At 42.2% G+C, this 19,690-nt stretch overlaps 1 protein-coding gene across 3 annotated transcripts in view; it reads right to left on the bottom strand.

Moving 5' to 3' along the window:
• DNAI1 (dynein axonemal intermediate chain 1) overlaps positions 1-19,690 on the bottom strand; it is a 147,668-nt gene that overhangs the window by 79,317 nt on the left and 48,661 nt on the right. For 2 of the 3 annotated variants that reach the window (XM_063423542.1, XM_063423543.1), the window contains exon 13: positions 1,093-1,340. The exons of the other annotated variant lie outside the window; for it this stretch is intronic. In XM_063423542.1, the coding sequence (XP_063279612.1) occupies positions 1,093-1,340 (248 nt within the window). The remainder of the gene's footprint in view (positions 1-1,092; positions 1,341-19,690) is intronic. 3 annotated transcript variants of the gene reach the window in all.

The raw sequence follows: 19,690 nt of genomic DNA, 5'->3' as shown, positions 1-19,690 counted from the left end.
TTGGACAGACAGGCAGGAAATATAAAATTCATGTCTTCTCTGAAATGTTACATTTGCACACACTCTCTATTTATAGCAAGCAGAGGTCTTGCTCTTGGTATATTCCACATTCATCTGCAGTCCCATCAGCTTCACTCGATTTCCGGGACTTTTACTGGAAGATACAATAACAAAGAGCCATGGCTAGGAGACAATCCATGTAAGGCATGTGCCAAAGTTCAAGGAACACTGGTATGTGACTGTATCAGTTAGCCTAAGTCAGGTGACAGCAAAAGTCACCACAGCAACACCTTTAGCCCAGGCTAACAAACCAAACACACACCACTGCACCTCAACAGGCTCATACAGACCATGTTGAAATATGTGCTGCCACACTTCTACTGCTAAGAACAAGATCAAAAGCACATATACCTCCCAATGCTTCAATGTGAGCTCAGATTACATTGCTAGTAATAGACACAGCTAGTTAGCTTTATGTAGTAACATATTTACCCTGACCTTTCAAAGTACCACCCATCTGGCGGCTCTTTGTGACATATGTCAGAGTGGCAGTAGTTCAAGAACGTCACCTGCACATCACAGTTCTGAAATCACTGGACTACCTAAAGGTCAACCAGAAGTCAACTACAAGGTAGTATGTCTTGAATCCGGCCGGCAGCCAGTTCCACAGGTAGCTGCCCCCGGACTTACTGTGCCCAACAGAGCTCTCTTTTAGGCTGATATACTTGTTTTACTTGTTTTTATGCACTGCTCACCATTTGCTGTCCTGTGATTTTCTGTTTGGAACACAGTGTCGCATGCTGGCACATACAGAGGATACCAGTTCTTCTCCAAAAAGAAGTCAATTATAATAATGAAAACTAAGGAGAAATAATTGTTTACAGCAAACTTTTGCTCACGTTTAGTATCTGCTGAGGACCAAGGACTCATGCAGTTGCTTTGCCTTTATGCATATTTCAAAATTAGCTTGAAATAGAATTTAATCAATCGCATGTACTAAAAGAGCACCTTTCCCCATACATAACTTTTCCTGCTGTGCTCAAGCTCTGTGCAATTCAAAGCCCAGTCACAGGAAAGGAAAAGCACCCTTACCTGCCACACTGGCTCTGTGTGTTTTCCTGACTTGGCACTACTCTTGTAGCTGGGCTGGGAGCTTGCCTTCTTCAGATTGTAGATGGCCACGTTGCCGTCATAGAAGCCCACTGCCAGGAGGTGGGGATGGTCACTGTGGAAGTCCACGCACATGACACCACTTTCACTACTGAAGGAGTACTCTGGGAAGGAGGGGTTCTTCAGGGTGTAGACCAGGAGCATGCCCTGGCCCTGCTTCATGAAGTCATCTAAACAAGGAGATGCCAGGTCAGTTTCCAGGATCCTCAGCTACTGAAACATAGAAACAGACAGCTCCCACCTATGCCTGAAACCTACTTGAACACAAAGTTACCAGTCACAGGACCAAATGGTCATATTAGTATGCCTACATCCTTTCCACCATTGATATGCCACCCCTAGGACATAGGCACAATGTACTTATCCAGAAAATCTACTGTTTTGTTGTGCTTTTTTCCAACGAGAAAGAGCTGGGAAGACTTGAAGGAGAAGTGTGGAAGAAAGAAAGAATTTTGTGAATACTTCTTTCCTTGGGCTAGGATTACATTTCTTTCTGTGGACTAGGACTTCACTACACTGGAGACATACAGGCTGAACCAAGGATAGCACCATTTCCATTTCTGTATTGGCAATATTTATTATTTCAGTCTCCACTACTTTTTCAAAGCAAAACACTTCACTGACATATCTGTAAAGCATTATATCAATTGCCATTACTCACAACTGGATAATGTAAAAGTCACTATAGCTTTATTTTCTATTTATGTCCAACATCTCCCTGCTTGGCACAGAAGCTCTTTTTTTTGCCAAGACTTTCCAATCCTTTTTTTCTATTTACATTCACCTTTTCTTTGTGCTGCCTGAAATTAGTTCTCCCTTTTCTCAGTAGGACCATCTTTCTTTTGTGTTTTTCCTTATCATGCCCTGACTATCTCTGCAATTCTTAGGGTATTTCGATCATGTAAAAAAACAATTTCTAAATTCCATGAAAGGGAAAGAAAAGCTGTTGATGTAGATAAGCTCTCCCGAAACAAAGAAGGAACTTTGTTAATCTGTGAAAACAGTGCTGCCTCTGAGAGCATCCTAGCCATCCACAGCTTTTTATTACTACCAATGCCCTCAGGCACACAGTATATGGGAAAGAAATTTACTGCTTTCTGTGCTTCAAGTACTCACTACACATTCTGTTTCCAGAACAGTCCTCTCCTTTTAAAATGGTTTCCTACCCTTCTTCACATTTTGTCCAACCTGCAGGATCAGGTCTTACTAAATGTGTACTCCAGTGATAACACTAACTTTAGAGAACTCTCCTCAGCAGTAAACAGATTGCAAGTCAGCATGCATGTACAGACATTGTGTACTCCATGTTTAACAAGGCCACATAAAAGCACTCAAAAATACAGTAAAGAAACACACATTAACAAAACTATTATTGCTGCTTTGTACTAGATTATCAAAATAGAATATTTTCACAGATGTCTCCGTACTGTGGACAGATGAGGAAAATAGCTTATTTATTTTGCAGAAAGGTGAGATTCCAAAACTGGCATTACTTTAAACATATTTGACCCCATATAATATTTCTAACTTTTTCTTTTTTTAACGAAGGGGTGTGTTATTCTCAGAATTCTTGCTGAAAAGGAAGTAAACTTATTTTCTCCATCAGAGGCTTTCTAGTTCTTTTAAATCACAGAATTGTCTTTGCTCTTAGCCAAGTACTGTCATTAAACTGATATTTAGTGGGGGTCCATGCATGATAAGGATGAATCGGTACTCTTCTCAGAAGCAAAAACACTTGGGAAGACTGTGGAAATGACCACCAGGAGTGACTCAGAGCAGAATTAAGTCAAATTGGTTGGATAGCTTTTGAATTCAACCTATTTCATGCTCTTTTTTCTCTTGGAGTGTGCTGACCAGCCAGGCATATTCCCAAAAGGTCTGTAGCACATAATAATTTTCTATCTGTTAGCACTGTCCTGAAGAGCCTCAGAGAGCTGCCCCTATGTTCCTTGCACAGACAGCAGAGGAGACACCTCTGCAGAGGGTGAGTCAGCCAGAGATCTCAGTGGGGTTTTGGAAGTGGTTCTCTTCCCAGTGATCTGACAGGAGCAGAGTCTACGCACATTCCTCGGTTAGAGGTGATAGAGTGGGCCTTCATCAGGTGAAATTGCTCAGCATCTTCAGTGAGTCGACGTGGGGGTTAGTCTGGCAGGAGAAAGGCAAACCCTTGGGAAGAAGCTCTGGCAGGGTGAAATGTAGCATCTGGTTTGCAGATTATCTTGTCTTGGTTTGAAGGACAGGTATCTGCTAGAGAGGGGGCAGGACCTCCCTAGAGATGGAGAATTCAAATCCCCTCTCTCCAAATTATTCTAATTTAGAAAATTAAAGGGACTTTCAGGCAGAGATATGGGGATAGGAATAACAGTTCTTTACTAGTATGGATGACAAAGCAAACAAACAACAACTACAGCATTAATAATAAACAGAACCAGGAACCTCGAGGGCTTTCTTTCACAAAAACCCTGGGCCAGTTTGATCTCGGTGCCCTGCAGGACTCCGAGAGGCCGAGCTGGAAGGGAGGAAAGTCCCGGGCTGGTGGATGAGATGAGGAGCTCTGGCAGGGATGTCCCGGCAGGGCAGGGCAGTGCGGGGCCACAGAGGAGCAGAAAAGCCTCCGAGCAGCGCCGAAGAAGCGGCGGCGGCGGGACAGGGCCGGCCCGGCAGGGCAGGAGGAGGCGAGCTCAGGGTTCCTGGGCACACGAGCAGGTGGTGGTGGATTTCCCAGGAAGGGACGGAGTGATGGCAGTGAACTCTTCCCGCAGCAAGCAGCTGCCCGACCGTCCTCTGTCCAATGCTGAGAGCAAAAGAGAGAAACTGCCCCAAAAACTCGCATTATCCCCCCCCTCTCCGAGAGACAACTCCCAGAGACCCAAAAACAAAGGGTGTAGCCCGGTGCTACCCTCACCGTTGGCCACTTCTTTGCTTTGGTCAAGCACTCACAAGTACCCAGTACTTAGTCTTCTAGCAACTTATGGGGAAAAAATCTGTAAGTAAAAAATAAACAAATCTAACACCCAACACACCCTAATGCAGGTCTGTGTATGCCTGGCTGTGCACTTGGAGTCCCAGCTCCTGCTACCATCAGCACCAGCAGCACCTTAAAGCAGAGTTTACTTTGAGTGTTGATTTACTCTCTAGGCTTCACTGGCAGTGGCCACTATGGAATGTTAAACCCACCTTAATCTAAGAGCTAAATCGTACTCATATTGTCTCCTTTATGTTATCAAATGTCAGGAATGTGGGTTAAATCACAGATGTGTGAATATCACATATAAGACTGATTAATATGACTGATAAAGTACAGCCTATTCTTGCTGAAAGGTAAAGTGAAAGTAAAGCCACAATTAACACAGAAGGATGACATATAAACCCCAGTAAAACACTAACCAGCTGATCACAGGCATAAAAATCCATTTCAATGTAGGATGTATTCTCATCCAGACTACTAACCTGTGACATACCAACATATTCTTTAGTGAATAATTTTTTAAAGGGACTTATTTCATTAGTGATATTCAGTGTTCCAGAATGGCAAGCACAGCACATACTCACAACAGCACATCTGTGCTAGAGCTTTGAAGAGCAGCATTTTCAAGAAAAAGGTTTTTGGTTTTCCGTAAAAACAAGCAGAGGACTGCACTTTGCCCCAAAACACTGGGCAGACAGATTCTCAGGATGCAGAGTGAATCAATGCTAGAAGATCACAGAGCACAGCCAAGCAAAAGGTGCAGACCCAAGATCTGACAATGTTGAACCACTGTTAGAAGTGAAAGCAGAGGCTTCAGAACTGAGATGGCTGCTCTGCACCTCATGGACGCACCAGTACAGACTGGAAGAATAGAGAATATCTTCCCTATGTCAACCCATGAAGTGCAAACTGTCAAATGAGGGGGGGTGGTGGCGTTCTGAGATACAAGGGCTGAAGATATTAGAAATATGGGACAGTTTTTCTGATAATCAAGTGCCAGCAGGACTTGTTCTTTACAAGAAGACACAAGGCAGCACAGCAAGAAGAAGAGAGTGAACAGACTTTTGATGCCATGAGGATCCTTCAGTGTTCACCTGAGCAGAGGCTAAATTTTAGACCCTGACATGTAACAGGTGTATGTAGGAAGACAAATTTTGCTAAGGAAAGATGCAGATAGCATGATTACTGGTTTCAATATGGAGAACTGAGCCTGTAAGCATCACATGCAAACAGAAATAGGTTTCAAACCAACTATATGTCCAAAATACTCCTCTGCATATGCCTTGAAAGGTGGACAGATTCACTCCAAATCCTTATCAGAAAAATATTTTAGTGGTAGAAAAGAACTCCAGAATATCACTGTGATATCCAAAGGGTTTAGGCAAAGCAATAAACTGAAAAGCATCTGAATCTTTTGTTCTGAACCATACTAAGTGCCTGTTTTAACAGATTTTTAATTTATATTACTCCTTAGCTGAATTTAAAAGAATCAGCAAATGTCCAGTATCAGATCAAAGTCTTGTGTTTGCTGGACAGATTAAAAAAAATTATTTGTATCTTTCCATCTTTATTCATGAACAAAGCCATGAGACATAGATGGTTTTCTTCCTTATCCTCCAAGATGCTTAATGGCTGAACCATTCTGCTCAAAGCAACAGCATCTTCAAGGTAGAAAGCACAATGCTTAGGGTAAATCCTGCAGTCCCATAAAGCTCAGGATGGGGACCCTCCACGGACATGAGTAAAATTTGGTATATTTACTACACAAGGAGCCAGTGCTTTCTTGTGTGAGAAACTGGAAAATTACTTTCTCTTTGGAGGATTTAAAACCCAAAACACTGCAGCCTTGTATCTTAGATCCTGTGATCTTGTGATTGCTTTCTAGAAATCAAGTCTGCACGTAGTCTCACTGATATGGCTTGGACCAAGATATCATCATACCAAAAAGAACTACTGGTGACTAAAATCTGTCCTGTGTGCTCTAAGAGCCCATCTGGAAAAAAAAAGGCAAAATGAAGTACATTTGTGAGCCACTGATTTTTTTCTGAGAATCACAGTTACACAAGCACTTCTACTGTCCCAGATACACTCATGTTTTGATGAACTGTCTGGCTGAGGATCTATACTTTGGGACTGCTTTCTAAGAAGCCAAGGGAAGGGGCTGGCTGTGCTCTACACTTGATGAGACAACCTCCTCTGGGGAGAAGACATCTGTTTCACAGACAAAATTGTTGGTAGCCAAAGATGTAGCTCAACCATTTACTTGTCTTTCCAATATTTAACATGTAGAGGAAAAGAAAAAAAAACAACAAAACAAACAAAAACACAAAACCAAAAACAACCAAAACCAAAACCAAACAAACAAACCTAAAACAAAACAAAACAAAAAAACCCACCAGCAAATCTTCCCTAGTAAATTGGAAATCTTCAAAGCCCTGAGCACACTCTGAGAATATTCCTGTGCTTTCACCTGCATGGCATAGACATGATGACTGAGCAAGTCACAAATTAGCGAATTTTCAATACAATATTTTATTAGTGAGCAAACCCTATGCAGCAGGGCACTGAGCACAGGCTAATCTAACCTGCTGTGAAACAAGTTGAATGACCTTGCACTGCTCTAGCAAGACTCTCTGCTGGCTTATTTTAAAAAGCTGTGCCAAATCCACACTTTGCTGCAATCGCAGAATTGGTGTGCTGTAAGAAAGGAAACAGCTGGCACTTTGAGCTTAAATGAATGCCAGTAGTTCTGACAAATCAAGAAAGAAAAAGTCTTTCCAAGAGCTCAGAGAGTCTGGGCATGTGCTGAATGTGTTTTCAAAGCTCTTCAGGAACAACAACAATATCTCAAAATTTTATAGCTCTTGAGAGTGCATTAAGCTTGTATATGCAGCATTCCTTTTTACACAATGAGAAAGGGCAGCAGAGGGGACTGCCAAAGACACTACAGAAAGCTAGAACAGGGAACAGAGCTGGGACTTCAGAGGGCTCTGCTCAAGCAGACTGCATTCCAGGATCACCGAGAAATTTAAACTAGGATCATTGGTGCTCATTCTGTTCCTATTCCCTTAAATGCTCAGAGTACTTGGGTACACCATACTTGTGTACAACACAACGCTGTGTTGATACATCCCACACCACTATGGATCAGGCTGAGAAACCACATTGTGGGCAATGAAAATATGAATATTAGACTTTCAAAAGAGTCTCTTCCCAGAAATGTTTTCAGAACTCACTACTTCATAACTCAAGGCCAGAAAGCCCGGCCTCGTCTTTTTCACAGATCCAAAAATGTTACTGGCATATCCTATTTTGAGCCTGATAACTTGTTTTTGGCAAGTACATGCATACTTCATATGAAGAGCTCAATAAACAGAGAAGACACTGTTTCATTTTGCAGTTTGTTTCAATGTTTAATTGCTTTGAGTGATTAAAAAGCTGCACCTAATTCCTTACTTGACCTACCTGGCTTGCCATTGCTAATTCTTATTATGCCTACCTCGACAGGGTAAAGGATTTCTTTCATATCTAGTGTTTCTCTTCATTAAAGTACTTTAAAACTGAACACTAGTCACATTTCAGCATACTTCTGATAACTATCACAGTCTGAACTCAAAAAATCCCATTTATTTTCACCAGCACTGTACAGAGAGGGCTGTTTACCAAAAAGCCAGGAACCAACATTAACTTTGCCACATTCAGTAAAAGGGACTGCCTTCACATCTGTAAAGAGAAAGGCACTTCTAGCAGACATGGAGAGGAGTAGGATATTAAGAAACTTTCCAGAGAAAAGAGGAGGATATCACATGGCTAGGATTTGTGGAAGGGACAGACATAATTTGAGCCCAAATTTCAACTGGATATTGCTCTCTCTCCACACTGGGGGCATGCTTGAGGCTCTTTTTGAACTACCTACAGTTTTTCAGCATGCTTTGAAAAATGTTGGCTCTGGAATAAAACATAATAATCTATACTAATAGTATTAGTCTAAGAATGTTTAAATAATATCTCTACTGCTATTCAGGATCCCCTGTTTGCACACCAGAATCATGTTCAGCCTTCTTGCCAAGATACCACACTGGAGACTCAAATATCTTACTTGTACACAAAAGTAGTGGTTTGGTTGTTAGGGTTTTTTTAAGAATTGCTGCTTCCAAAGTACAACACTCCATTTTGTCTAGAGAGGTATAATACTATATTTGACCGCATTAAAATGCATATGCTTTGAATAATTCTGGTTTACCACAACAGTAATCACGTTGTACGACAGCTCTGTTCCCAGCATGATTTGCAACTTCACCTGCCTTTTCATCAGTCACACTTTTCATCTGCTGTGAGTTTATATTCTCATCCACAGGAGCAATGAAAACAACACCCAGATCCAGGGCTACTCCAGCATCCCCTCTGAGACACTGCCTCAGATGATAATTACACCAGCATTTATTTTCTGACATTCATCAGTGGAAGCTGAACGCCCCTGTTGAGACCACCTGCACTGGCCTGAGCTCTGTGAGCACATTCATTTCCCATCTCCAGGAAATACGTACCCTCCAATTAGCAGTGTTGGTACCGCAAGATCTGCAAATGCTGAGCAAGTCCACCAGTGCAGAGGAGGCAAATGATAGATCATTTTGTCTTATGCTGATTTAGATGCTTGAATGTCAAATTTAACATTCTGCTTGACACCTTTCACCAGCTGCTTGAATAATCCCTGTTACTCCTGATCCAGTTAACTAACATTTTTAGTGGGGCTCTTAGGAACTTGCAGTTTGGATAAGAGAGGTACAAACCCAGAATTTTAAAGTCTCCTGGATATTTTAGAGAAGACAAAATTGACAGATGACGAAGCAAGCTGTAATTTATACATGTCCTGAGGCCTTGTCACAGTCCTAATATGTTCTGTGGGTCCCACACATGTCAGGGGCAAGATGCACCTCAGAAGCAGAGATGGATAGACAGAGATAACCTTCCGTAGTCTAAAATACAGTCTGGTAGAGTAATACAAGAGAAACCACAGTCAACCAGGCCAACAAAAATGAGTATTTAGGAACCACTGGAACCATGCACTGTTTGTCAGGGCCTGTGAGAGCAGAGGTTCAAAAGCAAACAAGGACAGGGGAGAAGGGGATGAAAAGAAAAGAGCAGGAAGATCTGGCTTTCATCTCAGCTCTTCCCTGAGAGTGAGGTGAGCAGGTGAGCAGAGTAAAAATAGAAGGAATATGCAGCTTGGCTGAGTTTGCAATGCTCTACAGAAAACCAGAGTTTTCTCATTCTGATCAGACAGGCTTTTTCATCACGGGTCTAACACACACTATAATTCTTCCTTAAATTCTCTTCTTTAAATAAGATGCTCATAAGGGCATGATTTTACAATGTAAATAATAATGGTACAGCCATTTGTATGTTATGAAAGCTAACATCAGGTTAAGGGAGGGGATTCTGCCCCTCTGCCCTGCTGTCATGAGACCCCACCTGGAGTGCTGCATCCAGCTCCGGTGTCTTCAGCACATCAGATTTCAAACTGTTGGAGCGAGTCCAGAGGAGATGATTAAAAGGATGGAACACATCTCCTATGAGGAAAGGCTGAGGCAGCTGTTGCCTCTGCAGACAACGCTGGAGCTGGGAAGCCAGACAGGTGCTAATTCTCTTGTTACATACTGGGCAGCATTTGGCACAATCACCTGAACTTTTGCTCCTGCCTTTCTTATTTTTGTTGTTATGAGCTCCAGTTCTGAGTATTTCACTGTTTAATACCTGAGGCTGCTTCTTCTATTCCTGTTCTACGAAACTGGCACATTGTGAATGCATACTACCAACTAAATATTTAAGAGTGCCATCAAGTGGCCAAGTGAAGGGTTTCCAGGTGGCACGCAATGATTAGAAATCCCATGGATCATGCCACAAATGGACATCTACAAATGTGCTGCCTCTGGATAATAACACCAGCCTGCAAACAAGCCAGGCTGCCAGCATTTCAGTAATCCTGGCTGGAACAGCACTGAGGGGGATGCACACACTGCAGGAGATGCTTATGTATTCCATAATTAAGAGACAGGAAAGTTAGCATTTTATGGCAGTGCTGTGGTCCCTCGGAAGCAGATAGATGATGCCTGATGAGATGGACATATACAGCTCAGGCCATTGAGGAGGCAATGAGAAATGATATAGCAGCTCTGAGAACATTTTTGAAAACATTTGGCAGAAGACTCAGATTTGATAGAGGAGGAAGGAAGAAGCAGAGTCATACATATGGGCATGCAGTCAATTTTGCACTAGCATGCACCATGAAAATTAAGAGTAGCCATTACAGATCCAACACCTGCCCCTACCTATTTGCAGAACTGGTTATCAACAAATGTTTAGGGAAGTGTATAAAAACAGGGCATACAACCAGTGATATTTCTTCTAGAGGACTGCCTAGACCTACTAATTTGTAATTAAGCATCTCCCAGGTCCCTAATGGACTTCTTCCCATTTTTCTGTGTAGCCAGCTACTGAACATTAAATTTAGACAATTGTTTTCAGCATTTTCAGCATTCGTCTTTGTATAAGGCTGGGATAAAAACCAGATATTCAGTTCTTTGACAGAAATTGTGGGGGGGTTTGCTTGCTTTTATTTTAAGTACATGAAATATTATCTTAAGCAGGTATGTTAACTGTATAATTTGGGGTTAGCATAAATGGATTTTAAGAGCTACTAAAAGTAGATTTCAGAGAAAAAGAATAGTGGGAAAAAAAAAGGAAAAGAAAAAAGAAAAAAGAAAGAAAACAGAAATACCTAAATATTTGTTATTCTCAAACAGAGTCACAGAATCACAGAATAGCCTGAGTTGGAAGGGATCTTAAAGACCATCTTGTTCCAATTTCCCTGACATGGACAGAGGCACCTTCCACTAGACCAGGTTGCTCCAAGCCCCATCCAACCTGATCTAGAACACTTCCAAGGACAGTGCATTCACAGTTTCTCTGGGCAACCTTTGTGTCTTGGTTTGAAAGACAGGTATCTGCTAGAGAGGGGGCAGGACCTCCCTAGAGATGGAGAATTCAAATCCCCTCTCTCCAAATTATTCTAATTTAGAAAATTAAAGGGACTTTCAGGCAGAGGTATGCGGATACAAATAACAGTTCTTTACTAATATATATGACAAAACGAACAAACAACAGCAACAACTACAGGGTTAATAACAAGCAGAACCAGGAACCTCGAGGGCTTTCTTTCACAAAAACCCTGGGCCAGTTTGATCTCGGTGCCCCTGCAGGACTCCGAGAGGCCAAACTGGAAGGGAGGAAAGTCCCAGGCCGGTGGATGAGATGAGGAGCTCTGCGCTGGCAGCTGGAGCAGCAGGGGTGTGCCGGCAGGGCTTGGCAGTGCTGGGCTACAGAGTAGCAGGAAAACCTCAAAGCTCTGAAGAAGCAGAGACAGTGGGGGCAGGGCTGGAGAAAGCGAGCTCAGGATTCCTGGGTACACAAGCAGATGACGGTAGATTTCCCAGGATGAGGCAGAGGCAGAGTGATGGCTGTGAACTCTTCCTGCAGCGAGGGGCAGCTTGACTCTTCTCGATGCCGAGAGCAAGAGTGAGAGAGCAACTGCCCCCCCAGCTCTGTCTTTTACCTTTCCCAAAGCTCGAGTTATCTCTCCCCTCTGAGGGAAGCTCCGTCAGACCTAAAACAATAGGTGTAGCCTTGTGATGCCATCTCCTTCGACCACTTCCTTTGTTTTGGTTAAGCACTGTCGTTAAGTTTTTCTAGCAACTTATGGGAAAAAGTTCTGTAAGTGAAAAAGAGGCAAATCTAACCCCCAACACTGTGCCAGTCCCTCACCAGCCTCACAGTAAAGAATTTCTTCCCAGTATTTAATCTACACCTGCTCTTTTTCAGTTTGAAATTATCCACACTTTTCCTGTCATTACATATTCTTGTAAATAATCCTTGTAGACTCCCTTTGGATACTGGAATGTCACAAAAAACTCTGAAGCCCTCTCCTTTCCACTGAACAACTCCAAGTATCTCCACCTTTCCTCACAGGGGAGATCCTCCATCCCTCTGATCATCTTGATGGCCTCCTCTAGACTCACTCCAGCAGGTCCCTGTCCTTCCCATGCTGGGACCCCAGCTCTGGATGCAGAGCTCCAGCTGGGTCTCAGCAGAGCAGAGCAGAGGGGCAGAATCCCCTCCCTCCCCTCCTGCCCACGGGGCTCTGGATGCAGCCCAGGACACGTTTGGCTCTCTGGGCTGTGAGTGCCATGGCCGGGGCATGTCCAGCCCCTCACCCAGCAGCACCCCCAAGTCCTTCTGGGCAGGGCTGCTCTGGGTCTGTTCATGCCCAGCCTGTGCTGATCCTGGAGATTGCTCTGACCCAGGTGCAACACCAGCACTTGGCCTTGAGCTTTATGATGTTCCCATGGACCCACTCCCTCAACCTAGTCCAGGTCCCTCTCCGTGGCATTCCATTGCTCAGGCGTGTCAAACACCACTCAGCAAAGTGTTGTCATCAAACTTGCTGAGAGTGCACTTGATTCCTCTGTCTATGCCATTAATGAAGATATCAAAGAACACCAGTCCCGGTATAGATCCGTGAAGGACTCCACTTGTCATAGACATCCACTGGGACTCTGAGACACTGACCACTACGCTCTGGATGTGATTATCCAACCAATGCCCAACAGCCCATCCATCAAATCCATCTCCCTCCAGTTTAGACAGAAGGATGTTGTGGGGGACCGTGTCAAAGGCTTTACAAAAGTCCAGACAAATGACATCTGTAACCCATTCCTTGTCCACTCCTGCAGTCACAGCATCACAGAAAGTCTCTGCTTTGTCAGGTAGGACTTACCCTTGGTGAAGCCATCCTGGTTGCCTCAATTCACCTCCCTGCTCTCCATGTGCCTCAGCAGAGTTTTAGGAGGGAACCAGATCCCATGATCTTCCCAGGCACAGAGGGGAGGCTGACAGGTCAATAGTTCCTGGAGTCCTTCTTTCTACCTTTTCTCAAGATAGGTACAATGGCTTCCCTTGTCCAGTCACCTGGGACTTCATCTGACTGCCATGAGTTTACAAAGATCATGGAGCCTGGCTTGGCAATCACATCATCTCACTGGATCCCAAAGGCTTATATACATTGAAGTTCTTCAGGTGGTCAGGAGCATGACCTCTTACAGTGGGAGGGACTTTGCTCCCCCAGACCCCATCCTGCTGTTCATCCATTTGAGAGGTATAGGAAGAGAGGTTACCATTGAAGACCAAGACAAAAAGAAGTTGCTGAGTACCGCAGCAACTGCAGCTTTTCCTCATTTGTTGTTACCAGTTTTCCATAGTTTTTTTTTTTTTTTTACTGAGGGGGTTGCACCTCATTTGACCTTCCTTTTCTGGTTAATACATCTACAGAAGCTCTTTTATGTCCTTAACCAAGTTCAGTTCCAGCTTCATCTTGGCCTTCCTCACTCTCAAATTGTCTGAATAACATCAGTTTGCACCGTATGCAACCACAAAGCAATAGCTTTCAATCCATTGACCAAGTAACAAAGCTGGGGGAGAAAGATAGTTACAGCGAAGGACAGCGGGTCCTTCAGAGTGAAAATTTCAAAGAACAAGCTGCTACTAGAGAATGGAACTGCTCCAAAAGTTTCACATCAAGCATCAAGTATCTATGCAAAACATGGGGCAAATTTTGGCTTACACTTAGATATGACAGATAAAGGATGAAAAAGGAAGAAAAAAAAATCACCAAATCACGGGATAGCTAAGGTTTGAAGGTGCCTCTGGAGAAATCTAGTCCAATTCTGCCTTCTTAAAGTGGTGTCAGCCAGGGCACAGTATCCAGGACTGTGCTGTCAGATTTTTAAAATCAGCCTCTTTAGAGTGTGGAAATACTGCTCTTTTGCTCAACCACCCCCACAATAAAGAACTCTTATCTTACATTTTAAGGGACTTTTATCTATCTCAGTTCACATCAGCTGATTTTTGCCTTTCATCTGATACCACTGAGAAGTCCATCTCGGTTTTTGTCATTCCTCTCCACCAGGTATTTATCCATATAAGAAACTCCCACCTTTCTCTGGTGACAGCCAAATTTGTAGATCTGGAGCTATGAGAAGTCAGCCACTACCTAAACCAGATCTGGCTCTGGCCAACACATGGATCTGCTGTGGGAGTTAAAGGGGAATTTACGTCCCCATTATCTTCCAACTCCACCAGCCAGGCTGCTGTTGGACAGTCAGTCTTCTCTCCAGCACCTCTGCAGCAGATGAAGAAGCCTAGGACTGCATAGCATCGAGAAAGCATGTTCTGCTCCATAAATTCCTCTCCTGTTCAGTGCAAGCCAAGGTGGAGATAAGTATCAGAATCTTGAGAATCTACTGTGCTGGCTTCTTTTCTGGGACTCATCAAACAATATAAGAGCTGGTACAACTGTCCCTCTATGAAGATCTCTTATACAATAGTGGAAACCACTTAATCACACACCATTTGATGAGAGAAGCTGGAGAATGCCAGCAAATCTCAGGCTCTCTCGTACCTGGAGGAATCTGACAAGAGTAACTCAGGACTGACAGACTTTGCAGTAGCTCTTGGAACAATACTTACTGCCTTTCTTTTATTGCAGGTGAGCCTTTTCCCAAGAGCAGCCAGTTACTAAATTTCATCAGTGATTTAAATCCAGCACGATAATGTTGAAAAATTAAGGATGCATAGATTGTACAATCATACAAACACAGTGAGCCTCAAGTTCTTCACACAGCAAAGTTGTATTCTGCTTGTCTCACAGACAGAAAAAACAAAAGTGTAAGGATCAAACAGCTCAAATCTACTTACACGATTCACCACTTTGATTTCTCACTGATACAGTTAAGCATCCCTGAATACTTTTTCTTCCTACCTTCTCTAGTTGACTTCATTTTACCATACCTAAAACATACTCAACTTTATCATCTCTCATATATGTTACAACAAAGTGATACCCATGAAAACACACCATGCAAAATAATAATAAAAAAACACACGCACACAAAATGAGTAGCTTTTCACACTGTTCTGATATTAAAAGTTTCCAAAAATTGCAAATTTGATCTGCACTTATTTTTCAATGGCCAGAATTTTCAAAGTATTCAGACAGACTCTTAACCTGAAGTGGCCTATCATATGAATCAGTAGAGGTTAGCATGCAGATATTTCTGGTTATATCTACAGTTTGGCAGCCTAGTATGTATTACCAAGCATGAAGAATTGAGAAAGTATGATTGAGTTTCCTAGGCAGAGACAAACAGAGGAAGATTTTATATTGTAGAAAATGTGGTTTGGCTTCACAGCAGCCAAAAACCAAAGGTAAGCTAAGAAGAGTCTGAATATCTTACAAGTTTCAGCTAATGAAAACATTAAATTATATAGATTTCCTTCAGGTTTTTACTAATGCATTCTGCTGAAAAATGATCCACACTCATCTCCAGGACAAAAGACAGAAAAGTCTTTGGAGCAAAAGTCTTTAATGGGGTATTTTAAATTTCCTTTGTACCATTCTGCCCTAGAAATAATGATAACCCATCTAATTTCAGGCACTTACAAAGTAACTTACATATTGCTAGAATTAACAATGGAATCTCTTCAATGTAGATTTCTAAATTCTAAGACTAAAGAAGATAGTTGTGATGAATAAATCCTTTATTTGTTCCTATGCTTAATCACTTCCACCATTAAAAATTCATTTCCAGCTTTCTGAGATCTCTGAATTCTACTTCCAGTTGCTAGACTATGTCCTAGATGAAAAAGTAAGATGAAAGAGTTCTTTTCTGTAAGATATCTCCTTCCTTTCCCTTCAAGTAATTAATGGACAGTAATCAAATCACTACTTAATCTTCTCCTTAACAAGACAAGTTGAATTGTTTAAGAATTTTCAAACATAAGTTATAATGTGGTTCATCTCTGAACCTTTTTCAATTTTAACATCCATTTTGAAGACAGAATTATTAATAGCTGGATACAACATTCCAGGGAAGATCTCACCAGCATCATACACAGAAGTAGCACCTCTTCCCCATGCTACTCTCAAGTAAGTGAATTCCCTGTCAGACCCCCTTACACAGATTTCTGCAACTGCTTTTACAGGTTTAGCTGGAAGTTCTTTCTCAGAATGTGCACCAAGACAGGAAAATATTTTCAAGTCCAGTTTCATGACTGACACAAACCAGTCTAACCAAGAGTGGCTGTTAAAAATGCTGATCTCTCTTTCCCTCTGCCATCTTTGATTCCCTCCTCTGTGTTCTCACCCCAGTGGCCCTGCGGTTCTTGACCTGGCTGAAAAAAACCCAGTAATTTTAAATGACACTGCCATCTTTGGGTACTGATAGTGACATTACATTTATGTAACACTCGATCTAAATAACTAGCAATTCCTAAAATAAATCTAAGGAGGGCTAGGTCTTTAAAGCTGCCTGGTAACCCAGCAGTCTGATGGAATGCTAACCAGCAAAGACAGCTGAGTTGGAAAGCTTACTGATCTTTGTGTGGGATGGTTGGGAAAAGTTAGGGGCCCTCCAGAACAGAATCACGGTGAGATGGCACAACTCTGGACAAGCGGCAATCAGGTTGAATAATCTATTTGAAAAAAATGCCTCTAGAGTCACTTCCATTCTATGGGAACTGCTGGAATAGAGCCTGCTGTCTCTAGGACTGCTGTATAGGATGTGAGATGAATGCTGATCGGGATATTTGCTGTTTTCTGTAAGTCCCTTGGCTTGTTTTTTTTCATCATCAAGAAGTAAAGCAGCACTGTGTGACCTGATCTGGAAAGACACACACTCTCAAGCCAGAAAGGAACCTCAGACATCACAGCAATGAAGACCGTGTAATTAACAAAAACAGGCAGGCAGATATCCTGCAATCCCAGTTCACTGTGAAGGAGCTGTCATATCCATTGGCTCTGAAGTCAGTCATAACAAATAGATAACTGCAGCTCCTAGATGAAAGAGGAAGGCAACTGGAAATTAGCTTTGCTGGGAGAAGTGCAATACACGTTACCCAACACATAAATATTTCTACCCTAACACTTCCTGCAAAGTATGTTTGATCTGGAGGAGGGCTGGAACTTCTCGTTGGTTTCCTTGTATCTTGTAAGGGCTAGATGCCATAGCTAGAGCAGAAAGGGCTTCAAATTAACAGTAGAAAGCTGACCTCTGGTGTTGGAAACAGGGATGCTGATAGAAGACAGCAAGGAAGCAAGGCTGCTGTGCTCCTGAGTGCTGCCTCACAGTCTGTGTAGCTCTCCAATAAGATTCATTCACCAGTATTCCTTCAGACGAATGAATAAAACCAGCTGATGAATGAAAGCAACAGGCTACAGTGCTTGGCAGGAGTGTTACTGTTTTCGTTTCTGCTTTCATATCAGTTCCTCCTCCATAAAACTTCTAATCAACCAATGCTGTACAGCAGAAAATTAATGGCTTTCTTTAGGGAGCTGCCTCACAATGCCAGAGAGTACAATGGGATTGTTTGTAAATATTTGATTAGAAAAAGCCAGTAAAAATGGTATGAACACATGCAGGAATTAACACTGTGCCACTATCCAATGGGATATTTATAGTACAGAGGTGATGCCAGCCATCATTAACACATGTGGTACTACACCAAATATGTCATGAGTGACTCTACCCATACAATATCAGGATTCAGACAGATCCAATCTGAAGACAGCTGACTGACAGCAGCTACCAGAGTTTTCAGAGGATATATTGGGTACTTTCTTCCACTCCATCTCAGCACAGCACACAACAGGGAGAGTGCTGAAGCATCTTCGGAGTCTTTATGTAAACCCTCAGCCCTAATTTTTCCAGTCAAAACAGGGATAGTTCTTAGGGTCAGAAAGAACCCTCCTTCCCTGGTACTCAGTGTCCTTTGAAAATTTCCCCAAGGGGTAGCAAAGTACTTGATGGTTTATTAGCCCACGCACACTCCTCTACAGATGTTTTAATGCAACAGAACCTCATTTTAAAGAGGTGCTCCCTTCCAGGACTCTCTTTCCTAACAGAGGGACATCAGTAGGATTGTGATGAGTTTCAAGCTGCTGTGCATGCAGATCCACACAAGGAATTAAAATAACCCTGCAGCACAGCCATGGGGAAGGAGGCTCTTCTCCAGGAAGGATGCATCCTTACTTGTCTACCTGGCTGAAGTGAGAAATCCCTCATCTAATTCCCAGTCCAAGGTCTGTCCCTGTACTTCTGAATTTCAGCTTTGGAGCTATAACAAGTCCTCTAGCAAGGTGTGCCCGGTGCACTTGTGCAGTTTTTTGTTCAGCAATAGAGTCTGAGAATGCTGAGACAAGCTGCTTAAGAGGAGATAAGGCCCTATCCTCTTGTGCTTTAAGACACTGATTTAAAAATGTCGCACATTTGTCAGAAGCCATCAGGCAGAATTAAGCCTCTCCTGATATAATTAGAGGCCCACTACAACCTGATTTTATGTAATTCCTTAAATTCACACTTCTTGTATGAAACCAACAATGCAACAGCCAAAGGCTAAAATCAAATCAACATGCTAATAAAAATTTCTTTTCAATAAACAAGGAAAAATTTTATCTTGTAATGCAGAAGGCAGACATCATCAAACACCTTTTCAATGAACAGAAATTACATATAATGTCATAGCCAAACACTCTAGTAAACCTAGGCATGAAATCAAAATACAGTCTGGCAGTATTTTATAGAAATTGCCTGAATGATCTCTCCTAATCTATACAGAAAATACCAGTAAGAAGTGGTATTACCCTCATCATCCCAACTGGCAGAAAGCTTTACTGCACAGTTATCTCAGACGTGGTTTTCAGAATTCCTGACCTACAGCCGTTTGCTGAAACTTCTGTCTACTGCCAAACTTTTTTCATTTCATCTGGAAGCCACATTCTGCCCTTTCTCTTACTAATCCTGCAGTTATGTAAATACATGTGCTAAGTAAAAGACAAAATGCATGATTAATCATGCAAATACCACCCAGTGCATCTTGGAGAAAAGCTGATGATTCAAGATATCATAGAATTCAAATTGGGAAAACAATAGCTTATTAAAATGTGAATCAGCTGCTGCTCAACATAGAACATGGTCCCAACTGACTGTCATTTGTAAATGAATTGAGATTTCATTTTGGTGGCACTCACCTTGAAAATCCAGTTGAATGAATTTATATACTGCACCACAACTCAAGAAAATAGAATTACAGTCTTAATATTCAGGCCAGGACTTCATGCTGTCAGCTGTAATACCATATGCAAGAAATGATAAGAATTTGTTTCAAAGAAGAAAAGGAAATTGCAATTTTCAGAGCATGCTGTGAAGCCTGGAAGGATTAGAGGCTGTCAGAAATCCTGGAGTACAAGAGGCATTTAGGAAGAAGCTAAACTCTGATACCTTTAAAATATCTTTAGAAGATCCCATGGGGCTTGTGGTTTGGGTGGAGATCCTGTAAACTCTCTTGCAAATCTGAAAATGTATTTCAAACCTGCCTTTGCAAAACTTAATTAATTTTTCTCAGTGGGAATACAAATTTGGAAAATTACATTAAAAGCCATAA

The sequence above is a fragment of the Prinia subflava genome, chromosome Z (assembly GCF_021018805.1).
Source record: "Prinia subflava isolate CZ2003 ecotype Zambia chromosome Z, Cam_Psub_1.2, whole genome shotgun sequence".
Classification (NCBI taxonomy): domain Eukaryota; kingdom Metazoa; phylum Chordata; class Aves; order Passeriformes; family Cisticolidae; genus Prinia; species Prinia subflava.
Note: the sequence above shows the minus strand (reverse complement) of the source record. Positions and strands in the feature narration are given on the sequence as shown.